This window comes from Mastigoproctus giganteus, chromosome 1 (assembly GCF_048544385.1).
Source record: "Mastigoproctus giganteus isolate SK-2022 chromosome 1, ASM4854438v1, whole genome shotgun sequence".
Classification (NCBI taxonomy): Eukaryota; Metazoa; Arthropoda; class Arachnida; order Uropygi; family Thelyphonidae; genus Mastigoproctus; species Mastigoproctus giganteus.
In genome coordinates, this window is record NC_143575.1 from 110988522 (window position 1) to 111002574 (window position 14053).

Sequence of the window (14053 nt, forward strand, 5' to 3'; positions counted from 1 at the left end):
TCCATCTGTTGTTGTGGAAGTTGATAGCTTAAATAAATTCAAGGCTGAACTAGACAAACATTTGGAGTAACCAGATAAGGGATTTTTTTTTTTTTTTATTGGCTGATGCTGTATAAGCTTGCTTATACAGCGAGCAACTAATCAGCCTCAACATCACATGCCTCAACTAATGCTAAGTCCTCACTCCATCTTCATTTCAGGATCAAATGTAAATAAAAATTTGTTTCTAACATAAGGTGCTTAAGATGTCATTTACATCAAATTTACTTTATCTCAAATAAATTAAAATAATTTATTATTTTAATTTATTTGAGAAAAAAAAATTATGGATATGATTTCAGATAAATATAAATACATATTAAAAACAAATAATATAATATATATATACAGGGTGATTCAGGAGGAATAGTAAATATTTTGGGAGGTTATAGTATTGATTAATCTGAGTAAAAAAAGTTCATATAAACGTATCCAATTCTCAATGGATACAGAGATACAGCTGTTTGAAACTGGCATGCACAAAGCCATTATGAGAGGTATTAAAGAACGATAAATGATATTGTTTGTATTTATTGACTTTTTGAATGACACAAAACACAAATAATTGACAAATTTTTTACAGTTCACAAATAAAGGTTCAAAAATCCCACCGCCAATCTCAATGCACTTTGCAATTCTTGTGGTAATATGACGTGTCATTCTTCTGAGGTCGTCTTGGCGTTCCTTTATGAGGGCAGCAGTATCCAAAATGGGAGTGAGCAATTCATCTCTCGTATTCACCTTTTCTTTGTATACTGCACTTTTCATCCAGTCCCTTCTGCACATTCAGAAGAAATACGAGTGTTCGGAACTGTACCAGTCTCACACAGTTTGGTGTAAACACTAGTAAATGCCCTTGAATCTGGTATTCTGCGGTTAGGAAGTCGTCGACGGTATTCTCTACAAACAGCATTCCACCACAAAAACCACAAATACTATATCAGCATATTCAGCATGTGTGAAAATGTGCGGAATTCTTAACAACACTTCTAACACCAAACAGCATCAGGTCATAACTTCTTCTTGGTCACATCTAATTCAGGAAGCTGTGCACGCCAGTTTCAAACAGCAGTATCTCCATATCCATTGAGAACTGGACACATGTTTATATGAACTTTTTTACTCAGAATAATCAATATTATAACCACCCAAAATAATTACTATTCCTTCCAAATCAACCTGTATATATATATATATATATATATATATATATATATATATATATATATATATATACAGTAGACTTTCTAAAAAACGCCACCTTCGGGGACTGAAAGTGCATTATTTTTTAGATTCCGTTATCTAGAAAGTTTTATTTTTAATATATTTAATGCATAAATAATGAGGCTAAATTAGAAATAGAGATATTAAAAATGCAATTTTATTAACTGCACATACGAAAAAACAAACATCCTATAATATGTAAACATAAAAAAAACACAAAAATCCTGTAATATGTAAACATAAACAATCTTTAGTATATAAACATAAAAAAGTAAAAGATATTCTATGGATAACTACTTGATCCATGGGCTGAATGAGAGAAGTGACAGTGAAGGGTAAATAACAGGAAAAAATATTTCTGCAATCAGAAACTAATTTGGATTCAAGAGGATGGGCCTTATAGTTATCAAGAAGTAAGACAAGTTTAGAATTTGAACTCTTCCCCATATCACATAAATTCTTTTGAACTGCTGGAATGAATTCATGAGTGAACCAATCTTGAAAAATTTTCTTATCAAACCGGCATTTTTTTGGGCCTTACCAGCAAACACAATCTCCTTTGAGGCTCGTGGATAATCGTATTTATCAATTAATAAAGGTTTAGTTCTGTTTTGACCAGATGCATTGGCACACTTAAGAACCATCACTCATTCTTTATTTTGCTTAAAACTACTTGCACTTTTTTTTTTCTTTGCAACCTGCCGATGATTTTTTTTGTGACAAATATTTCCGGCAGAGACCAGTTTCATCAGCATTGTATATTTGGTTAGCTGTAAGGTTATTGTCATTGATAAGCTTCTCAAATGCCACATTGTATTCTTTAGCTGCCTCTGTGTCAGCAGACAATTTGCTCACAATTTCTAATTTTCTAATTAAATGTCATCTTAAATTTAGTTAATCAGTAAAAGTAATTGTTGTATCAAAGCCCATTTTTTCTTTAAAATCTTTTGCTTAGGAAATAATCATTGACCCTGATATAGCTATATCTCCTGATCATTTTAATAAAGAACACTCATGCAGCACTTTATCTAGGTTTCCTAATTTTGGCTTGTGTAAACTTTTTCTATCAGCTATCTTATTGTTAGGTTCTGAACATGCAGTAAATTCTAAAAGATTGTGCTTTGATTGTTTAATATCATACAACGCTGATGATTCAATGTTATATTTTGCCATTAATACACGCCTACTTTTGCCCCATTCTATTTTCTTTATTATATCAAGTTTGTCATTGTTCTCCTTTTCTTCTTTGTATGCAGTTTAGTGAAGTGTTTTAAATTTAAAATGAATGTAACACAGCAGTATAATCCATGATATCAGTACAGAATTCCCTTTCAAAATGGCAAACATAAACAAATGGTGAACAAAAACATGGTCTGAGACAGTATTTAAATTCTATACAGTGGGACCAACTGATGATGTTACCAACAGAAAATTCAAAATGGGAAGCATTCATAGAACTTATCTTGGAAGCTACTAGGCGTTACATACCAACTAAAAAATATTGTCCAAGGTTTAGGCCTAAATGGATGTCAGATGAACTAATGAGACATATGGAAGAGAAGAAAAATGCATGGGACATACATAAATTAACATGTGACACAGAAGCCTATGATATATATAAGCTGATCTGTAACCAAGTTACAAAGGAGGTTAAGGCAGGCAAAGGCAGACCATTGGCAAAGGATGCAAAGAGTTCTTTATTTATGTAAACTCTAGAAGGAAGGGGATTAATCAGATTGAGGTTTGGTTCAACTGTTGATGAATATTTTGCATCGACATTCACACATGAGGAGTCATTCAGTGAGGGGAATGCCAGCGGTGTATTCAACTCTGGCAGTAAGCTAGATAATCTCGTAATAACTGCAAGTAAAGTGGAGGACAAATTGTTGAAGATAAACACAAGAGCGGCACCTGGGGTGGATGGGATCTATCCAGTTATATTAAAGGAGGCAGCAAAGGAAGTAAGCAAACCCTTAGCCATAATTATGAGAGCTTCGCTGGACTCAGGGGAGGTACCCATGGACTGGAGATGTGCAAATGTGACCCCAATTCACAAAGGAGGATCAAAGGCTGACACAAGTAATTATAGACCTGTGAGTTTAACTTCTGTTCCAGGAAAATTAATGGAGGCACGGGTTAAAGAAGCACTGCAGGATCATCTAGACAAGACTTCAGTTATAGTTCGGAAACAGCATGGTTTTGCTAAGGGAAAGTCTTGCCTGACCAATTTGATTGGATACTGTGACGCAATCACAAAAGAACTGGATGCAGGGAATAACTTTGATATTATATATTTGGATCTTAGAAAGGCTTTTGATACGGTTGCACATGGAAGACTGCTGCGCAAACTGGAGCAGTGTGGCACTGGAGGCGAATTGCTGCTGTGGATAAAGGGAGGGTTGAGTGGGAGAAGACAGAGAGTGGTAATCAATGGACACTGCTCATCGTGAACTAATGTTATTAGTGGAGTCCCGCAGGGTTCAGTGTTGGGTCCATTATTGTTTTCTGTATTTATAAATGATATTGATGATGGTATATCAAGCTTAATGTCCAAGTTTGCAGACCATACAAAGGTTGGCAGGGTTGTTAAGGGCACTACTGATGCTATGCTGCTGCAACAGGATCTGGAAAGGTTGAGCAGATGGGCTGAGAGGTGGCAAATGAAGTTTAACATTGACAAATGTAAAGTACTACATATGGGAACCAGCAACCCCAGAGCAACGTATCAATTCTGTGGTACTACACTGACAGTGATAGAGAATGAAAAGGACCTGGTGAGTGATTGTGCAGGCAGATATGAAGTTCTCTGAACAGCACAGACAGGCTGCAAGAGTAGCTCATGGTGTCTTGTCAATGATATACAGGAATTTTTCTAGCAGGGATAAGGAGGTGATTATTCCCTTGTGTAAGGCAGTGGTCAGGCTACACCTTGTATACAGGTCTGGAGGCCTCATTTCAAGAAGGATGTAGAGCTGCTGGGACGAGTTCAGAGAAGGGCAACAAGATTAGTTGAATGGAACAAAGAGTTGCTCTTACGAAGAAAGGCTTAAGTTTTGCAAATTACAGTGTCTGGAGACTAGGCACCGCACGAGGTGATCTGATAGAGGTGTATAAAGCCTTGAATGGTTTGAGCATGCTCAATGCCAATGGGATTCTTCCTCTTGCTCAGAATAATCACCTGAGAGGGCATAAATTCAGATTGAGGAAAGACAGATGTAGGATAGATGTGTGGAAATTTGCCTTTAGCCAGCGGATAGCTAGTTGGTGGAACAGACTTCCATCGCTTGTTGTGGAAGTTGATAGCCTAAATAAATTTAAGACTCGGCTGGACAGGTATTCCGAACGAATGGAGGGGTGAAATGGAAGTGGTTTTTTTTTTTTTTTTTTTTTTGTCTAATGCTGCATAAGCTCACTTTCTTGTAGCATATGCCTATACTAATGCTAATGCTAATTTAACCCCAGGGGCTCACATTTGGTGAGTATGGGCTTGGCACACCCAGGGTCCTGAGCTGGATATCATCATTCTTCTTTTCCTTGATGATTCCCTTCTTTTTCTCTCTCTCTCTCTCTCTCAAGGTAATCCGGTTTTTTTTTTTTTTTTTTGGTTTTTTTTTGTCTGGTGCAGCATAAGCTTCAGGCTTCCTTGCACCATATGGCTAACAACAATAATAATAATAATAATAATAATACAGTAATCCCATGACTTGCCGTTTTCATTTTTTGGCACTGGAAGGCATCTGCGCTGTATGTAAACATTTGACCTCAATGTGCCGTTAGCTCAAATGTTCCATTATTTGAGACGCAGTTATTTTAACAGTTCACTGTATATATTTATATTTATGGAAATACAGATGAAATAATATCAGCAATATACAACTGGAAAGATGATCCATCTCTTCCATACTGCCACATCATTTAATTTTAGGTGATATATAGTAGGTGGACAAATGCTATGGGATAAAAATCTTTCATAAAAGTCTACTGAGCCACATATACAGTACTGAATATACCCTACAACATATAAACCAGAGTTAAAATTAAAAAGTTTTAAAACACTAATTAAATTTAAAAAATAAAATTTCCTGTGACTGATCATTTGTAGACAATCCCTATCTGTTAAAGAGTGGTGACAGCAGCCTTAGTCTAAAAAGTGTGAAATATATATTTTTTGTATTAATCTGACAAGTAAGTAACTACATAATACTAATGCTGGTCCAGTTCCCCCTAATGCTCTGCATATCTGGATTAGTGGGTGCGTGGTTCTAATGTGACAGAGTGTTGACTGGAAATATTCTCCTATAGTTACCTTGAAGTTATTCATCCTGAAGAGATTTTCCTGCAGATTGAATTTGTTGAGTTGTTGTTGTAGGGATTTATTAGGCGCATCGGCAACTATGGACATAGTGCACTATACATATGGTAAGTATTAATTTTATTTCCTGTCAGATAGAGATAATTGCAAAAAATAGTACCAGCAAATTCGTTTTTAACTAGTTAAAGGAGGTGGTATACGTTAATCATTTTTAGAAAGGTAAAAATGCTTGAGACATTTGCTTTATTGCCTAAAAGTGAAATAAGTGTAAAAGGGTCTTCTGTTGTGGCTGGAGTAAAAAGATTCTGGCATTCTCTTGTATATTTTAGACATTCAACAAGGATATGTTTTACTGAATGTACTGCGTTGCAGTGATGACACTTGGGGGGGGATCTCCCCCTCTTAATAGTTAACTATGAGTGATATTTGTGTGACCTATTCACAGGCGTGATAATATTACCTCCTACTGTCGAATTGAGTTGAAGCTTGAAAGCCATCGCTCAAGTTTTGGCTTGACACTCTGAAGTTTATTGCTATATTGATTTTTCCATGATAATTGCCACTGGTACATGCATTTTCTCTGGATTATTGATTTGTAGTCTTGATATGGTACTTTCCAATTGTCATTGGGTGGTAAGATGCCGATTTTGCAGCATTGTCAGCTAATTAATTTCCTGGAATTCCCATATGTCCAGGAACACAGCACAGGTGTATGCTTTTCCCAAGTTCGAATAAAGTATGCAAAGAAGAGGTTACTTCCTTTAAGACTGGGTGGGTGATATTCATGGGGTTTTTCAGGGCTTGAAGTGCACTTAAAGAGTCCGTAAAAATTATACTATTTTCAATATCGGAGGATATTGAAATTGCAATCTGAATAGCCAATAGTTCGGCAGAAAATATACTGAATTCATATGGCAATTCATAGGCCAATGTGATGTTCAGAAAAACTGAAGCAATTCCAACGTGAGCCTCATTCTTTGATCCGTCTGTATGTACTACAATGAAGTTGGGGAACTGATCCACTACTGCATGATACAGTTATAACAAATTTTCTTTATGCATGTAAATTTATTCCATTGATGTAGGGATAAATCGCATGAAGGTGAAGTAAAGTCCCAAGGAGCACAGGAAATTGGAAATGTATTTGCAACATTATTAAAAGACAGATTAAGTTCATCTGAAAGGTATTTTATTTTCAGACCTAATGATCGGTTAGCAGTAGGGTGGTTTCGGTATAACATGCTGTGCTGGTGGGTGAAAAGTATCTCCCAGTTTGGGTGTTTTGACATAGATCTAATTTTGTATGCATAGTGTAATATAAGTTGTTGTCTTCTGAGAGGAGGGTTCATGCACTTCAGCATACAGGCTGTGTATTGGAGACGTGCAATATGCTCCTATGGCATTGCATATTGCACTATGATGGATAGGGTCAAGCCAGCAAAGGACAATAGGCCTTGCTGAGCTATGGTGCTCCATAGTCAAGCTTTGATCTTATTAAGGCTCTGTATAATCACAACATGGTAACTCAATCAGGTCCACACTTAGTTGCTGAGAGAACCCGGATAATATTTAGCTTTTGTTGACAGGATGTTCTTAGTTTTTTAATATGCTTTAAAAATGTAAGTTTATGATCTAATGTGATTCCTAAGAACTGTATGCTGGGATGAATATTGGTTGGCCATTCAGTTGTAGTTCCAGATGTGGGTGAAGTTTATGTTGGTGGCAAAAATGGATGCACAACATTTTATGGGACAGAGTTGAAATCATTAGTTTGTGTCCATGAACTGATCTTATTTGTTGCCACTTGTCATTGTCTCTCAACAGTATTCATTTTTTCGCATGACACAAAATGCTAAGGTCATCTACAAACAATACTGTATCAACAGTGTTTGGAATCTGTTCGGCAATGGTGTTTATTGCAATTATGAAAAGTGTAGCACTGAGTACAGAGCCTTGGGGGACTCCTTCTTCTTGTAAGAACACCTGGAATAATGAAGTTTTAAAAAGAACCTGAAATGTGCATCTGTACAGGAAGTTCTGAATGAAAATCGGGAGATGACCCCAAAGTCCATGGTGGTATGATTCATACCACCATGGACTTTGGGCTTTACTTATATCAAAACACACCATGACATGATGTTCCAATCTGAGGAATGCATTTCGGATGGAGTTCTCAAGTCTTACTAGTATACCTAGTGATTATCTGTTTTTTTGGATACCATATTGTGCAGAATGTAGGAGATTAAAGTTTTCTAGGTACCATATCAGGCAACGGTTTATCATCTTTTCAAGAATTTTGCAGAGGCAACTGGTCAAGGCAATGGGTCTATAGCTAGTAGTGTCTGTCAGGTCTTTTCCTAGTTTAAGGGAGGCAAGGACTGTAGCATGGTGCCATTGTTTAGGGAACGTATCTTCTAGGTAAAGTCTATTGAACAGATCAACAAGTGACAGCAATGATTCAGTACTTAGTTCCTGTATCATCAAGTAGTGAATATTATCTGATCCTACAGCACTGCGTGTACATGTTGATAGAACTCTATGCAGTTCATGGAGAGCAAATGGTAGGTTGTATTGTTCATTCGCTTTACACGAAAAGTTTAATTTTTGTTTTTCTGTATTTGTTTTAAATCTTTTGAAGGCTGGTGTGTAACTTTCTGTTGCTGATGCTTTTGCAGTTTCCCCTAAGATGTTGGCAATTTGGGCAGGGTCAGAAATATTCTGTCCCTCCCATTCCATGATAGGAATGGGAATTGTCTGGTGTTTACCATTCATTTTTTTGATTATTTTCCAAATTTTATTTATAGGAGCCTTTTTATTACGCCGTCTAAATACCTTGCTCTTGCTCTGACGTGTTTATACTGGATAAGATTTTCTGTAGTTGGGCTGCGACGAAAGGAATTCCAAGCTTTATTTTGTTCTTTTTTAGCTGCCCGGCATTCATTACTCCACCAGATTTTTTGGTGTATCAGCAATTTTGAAGAGGATTTTGGTATTGTTTTTTTCTAATGCATGTATTATTGTTTTTGTGACATATTCAACTGCTTCATCAGGTGGGGATTCTTTGATTATTTTCATGTCAAATTTAGCTAGTTTTTTATACAACTGCCAATTTGCTTTATCAGTGAGCCACTGTGGAATTTTAGTAAGATAATAAGAGGGCTCATTCATTAATTCAATTAGTATGGGAAAATGATCACTATGAGCAAATTCTATGATCACTAAAGAGCAAATTGTAATGTGGATATCAGCAGCTACACGGACTGCTGCTGCCTCAAGGGGAGAGTTTAGTAAAATATGCTTGGCAGGAACGTGTGGGTTGACTAAAACAGCTATACCACCATGTGCAGTATTTTGATGGGTTCTATCTTTTCTAAAGATATTATATTGAGACAAAAAGATATTATATTATATTTTGGTGTATCTTGAGGTTTAAAATATGTCTCTTGAAGAAACATACATATTGGCGTATATTTAGAGGTAAGATCATAAACATTATCAATATTGGCATGGAAACCACAACAATTCCACTGAATTATTTTGTTCATTATTTGGTTCTTGTTAGGCTTTCAGAACATTCTTGTGTTGTTGAAGTTCTGTGATTTTCACTCTTGTTTTTATCTTTTTTTGGAAAGTAAGGCTTGCATGTGTCCATGTCTTCTCTGACAAAAATTTCTAGGACACCATCATCCGCAGATTTTTCATTAATATCCATTTCTTCTTGATGTGTGAGAATTTTGATTGGTTTTACTTTGCTTTCTTGGTCCAGGGAATGTAGTTTTTCGCGTGGTATGGATATTGGTGTATTGACTCCTTGAGTTTGGGTTGCACTGTACAGGGTTTTGATGTAATTTGAGAAAGACTCTTTTGGAGGTACTGATAATTCAGTTTACGTTGCTGTTGACTGATATTTTTTATAATTTGGGCGTACATAGGTCTGTTTGGATGGGTTGGTGGTGAGATGATCCACTTTGCCTCTTGACAAGAAACGTTATTGTTTGTTTTATATTTCTGAATAAGTTTTCTGTTTTTCCAGCGTTCATATGTTTTAGCATGGGCAGGGTGGTCCTTTTTACAGTTTGGGCATATTGGTTGAGGGGCGGTACAGGCTTCGCAGTCATGTTCTATCGAACCGCACTTTGCACAAGTAGGGGTTCCCCAGCAAGCTGTTGGGAATGTCCGTACTTCTGACATTGGAAACACCGTAGTGGGTTTGGAATATATGGTCTGACGTTGCATACCAGATATCCGGCCTTAATGGATGTTGGATGATGCCGTGTGTTAAATGTCAATATCAGATTTCGTGTAGGGGTCAGATTGCCATCTTTTCTGGTGGAGATTCTCTTCACTTGAATAACATCTTGTTCTTTGTAAGTTCCTCTAGCATCTCCTCTTCAGACACATCTAGTAAATCCCAGTCTGAGATCAATCCTTTGGAGGAATTGAATAATCTATGGGGGTGTCACAGTTACTGGTAGTTCTGCAAAGAGTTTAATGCTCAAAAGTTGTTCTGAATGTTTAGTGTTAGAGGTCTCTATGAGGAGGTCTCCTGACCTCAGTCTTTTTACAGACATGGGAGGTCCAGCTCTACTTCTAATTCCTTTTGGATTCTAAATGGTGAGAGTTGTGCAACTGCATTTTCACCAGTTGAGTGGATAATTAAGAAAGTAGGAATAGGATAATTCTGTCTCAGTTTTTTGGCGTTTGGCAGTTCCTGCATTGGAACTGTCTTTCATTTTGGATGTCTGGGGTGCATCTGGCAGCTCAGATAAGTCAGAGATTAATTTTCTCATGATGTGCATTTTTGGCCCTGAGACATTGTCTTTTTCTCCCAGGTTACCAGCTGCGCCACGTGGAGGCAAGAGCGGTGCCACCTAGTGATCCAAGTGAAGAAAAAAGGGTGAGTATAAACTAAAAATAAAAAAGGAATTAAAGAAAGGTGATTTTCTTTTATAGTATTTGGATAAATGTATTTAAAAATAATACTCAAGAGTTACTGGTCTTACGAAACTCAGGAAAAACATATATACAGTTAAGCGTACCAGATAATCACTATGAAAGTTGCTGTGGTCACTAATATCGCTTGGCACTCGGGGCCAAATTTGTTGAGATAAAAATCAGGAATCTATGTTTAGGTAATGACACTGATATATAATTTGGGTCTGAACAAAAAATTTCCTGAGAGAAAATCATTTTACACACCATAAAAAGTTATGAAGATGGGACAAGTCCTTTTTAGTGTCAGGGACAAATTTTCAGAATCAGAATGCAGTAGGTCCACCTGCATTCTGATTTTTCTGACACTGGTCTGTGCTGGTCTGATGATGTGGAGACATGGGATAGAGGAGAGAGGCACCCTCCCAGTGAAAAATCCTAATTTGCAAGATTGAATAGAGCTGCTAAACAAGTTCAGTAAGGACTGACTGTAAAACACCTACCTTTTGTTGAAAGTGACTACAAATGACTTTTGGAAGGGGATAAACATATCCCTTTCACAGAAATGTTTTGATGGCAATGCCACAATGGGTAGTAGTTGAAGCATTTTTGTTTGCCAGTAAGGTAATTCTAAAACAAAGGAGGTAATATATGGAATTCAGTTTGTTTTTTTTTGTAATCAGCCATTAAAACCTCTTGAGTATCACTGGGTTATGTGAGGCATTATTTATACTTAGGAGAGGAAGAGGAGATTGTGCCTTATTTGTGTGATAATGTTTTTCGTGAAACTCTGTTGCTTTTTTTTTTTTTACGAAACTAAACACAAAAGGTATTAGAACTTATAATACTTAGTACTGTGCATGAAAACAGAAGATAACTTGTTGACGTCATATTTGAATTTTCTCATGACGTATATAAATTCTGTACATAATTTTTTGAGAAATAAAAGAAGAAGAGAGCAATGTAATTACAGATGCCAGTTGAGAAAAACAGTATCTGTAGAAGATGTGCAGCAGATAGGAGAAAGGGGAGGGCAAGAGGAGAGTACATAAAGACAGGTCATCAATTAACCAGACTGCCATCCCAGATATAGGAATAATAATTCATGTTAGGGCAGATTCAAGATTTGTACAGAGGTGCACTGTTTCAGAAAAAACATAATGCCAAGAGCAAAGAAGAAAATTCCAATTTTTTGATGCAGAAGAAAAAACAATATCTGTGATGTGTTTATGCCAAAAGAGGCTAAAAGTCAGGGTAAATCTCAATAAAGATATGTGAACTTACCTAGAAATTTTTCTATGTCGTCAAAGATGAGTAAAGCAGCAGTAGATTCGATTGCTAAAATAAAACAGGACTGAGTTAATTACATTTTCTTTACCCCACAGGAGCATTAACTAAAGATGGCATTTAAGCAACTGGCTTTGAATATTCAAGAAGTTCAGGCTGTCTGTGCAAAACTGAAAAGTGGAATGTAGTGTGGTATCATCAGCAAAATGGAATGTGATTTCCAGTGAGTAGAAGATAGCCATTAACAGCATTGGCATTAGTTGAGGCGCATGATGCAAGAAAGCAAGCTTAAAGAGCATCAGCAAAAAAAAAAAAAAAAAAAAAAACCCTTACCATTTCACCCATACGGTCACTTCAAATGTTTGTCTAGTCCAACCTTAAATTTATTTAAGGCTATCAACTTCCACAACAACAGATGGAAGTCTGTTCTAGCAATTAACTACTTGCTGGATAAAGGGAAACTTTCGCACAACTATTCTACAACTGTCTTTCCCCAATTTGTATCTATGCCCCCTCACGTTCGTAATCTCATTAAGTGGTAGTATCCCATCAGCAATGAACCTGCTCAAACCATTCAAGGCCTTGTAAACTTCAATCAGATCACCTCACAGGTTCCTAGTCTCAAGATGCTGCAACTGACAGAATTTAAGCCTCTCCTGGTAAGAGAACCCTTTTCTCTCACCAATCTTGCTGCCCTTCTCTGTACTCATTCTAGCAACTCCACATCCTTCCTAAAATGATGTCTGGAGACCTGTACGCAGTACTCAAGGTGTAGCCTGACCACTGCCTTATACAAAGGTATAAGCACCTCCTTGTCTCTGCTAGCAAAATTCCTATATATCATTGACAAAACTCCATCGTAGAGCAATGTCCATTTATTACTACTCTCTGCCGCCTCCCACTCATCCATCCTTTATCCATTGCAGCAACTTGCCCTTAATGCCATACCGCTCCAATTTGTACAGCAGTGCAACCTGTGCAACATGTATCAAATGTTTTCCTGAAATCCAAGTATACGATATCAAAATTATTTTTTTATATCCAGTTCCTTTTAGGAACTGGATGTAAAATAATCGTTCTGTGTCTGAACTATTATTGCAGTCTTGCCTAGGTGATCCTGCACCACTTCTTTAACCAGTGACTCCATTATTTTCCCCGGAACAGAAGTAAACTGACAGGTCTATAATTATTTGCTATTATCACCTTTTGAACTCCCTTTGTGAATTGGGGATACATTGGAACATCTCCAGTCCATGGGGGCCTCCCCTGAATCTAAGGATGCTCTCATAATTAAGGATAAGGGTTTGCTTATGGCCTCTGTAGCCGAATGGTCAGGAGCGGGAGTGCAGTAGCACATGCTCTTTGAATAGACCGGGGTTCAAGCCCCTGACTGCTAAATATGGCCGATCTGCACCGCACCAGCATGGCAGATTATGGTAGACTTCCCTCAGTATGAATTGTTGAGGAGGCTCCCATCCTAAAGTGGGTTGATAATGGCTGCAGTTTACCTTTACTTCACTCGCTGCCTCCTTCAATATAACTGGATAGATTCCATCTGCCCTATGTGCCTTTTTTTATGTTTAACTTCAACAATATTTCCTCTACTTTGCTCTCCATTATTACAAAATCATTTAGTTCCCTGTTAGAATTTAGTAAACTTCTGTCTTCCCTTCCTTAGAGAATTCCTCATGTGTGAATGTAGATGCAAAATACTCATTTAGTTTGCTAGTCACAAGAGCAGGATCATCAACAGTTGAACCATCGATATCCAGCGCACCATCTGATTCTTCCCCTTCCTTCTATGGTTTACATAGGTAAAGAACTCTTGCTGGTTTTCTTTGCATCCTTTGCCAAAGATTTCTCATAATCTGCCTTTGCTTGCCTAATCTCCTTTGTGACTTGGTTACAGACCAGCTTATATCTATCATAGGCTTCCATGTCACCCATTAATTTATATGTATTCCATGCATTTTTCTTTTATGCCACATGTCTCATTAGTTCACCTGACATCCATTTAGGCCTAAACCTTGAACAATATTTCTTAGTTGGTATGTAAAGCCTAGTAGCTTCCAAGATTAATTCCCCGAAGGCCTCCCATTTAGAATTCACTGTTTTTAACATCATCAGTTGATCCCAACATATAGAATTCAAAAACTGCCTGAGACCACTGTAGTCACCATTAAGAAAACAAAAACCCTTCCCTTGATGGTAGTTACATCTTTAAGTAAATCCCACATCAGTACACTGTGATCACTGTCA

The 14053-nt window shown here is 37.1% G+C and overlaps 1 protein-coding gene across 4 annotated transcripts in view; it reads right to left on the bottom strand.

Annotated features, from left to right (window-relative positions):
- The window catches only part of LOC150091098 (mediator of RNA polymerase II transcription subunit 12-like protein), an 825386-nt gene that overhangs the window by 568750 nt on the left and 242583 nt on the right, over positions 1-14053 (bottom strand). For 3 of the 4 annotated variants that reach the window (XM_090374270.1, XM_090374279.1, XM_090374261.1), the window contains exon 13: positions 11792-11845. The exons of the other annotated variant lie outside the window; for it this stretch is intronic. In XM_090374270.1, the coding sequence (XP_090230396.1) occupies positions 11792-11845 (54 nt within the window). The remainder of the gene's footprint in view (positions 1-11791; positions 11846-14053) is intronic. 4 annotated transcript variants of the gene reach the window in all.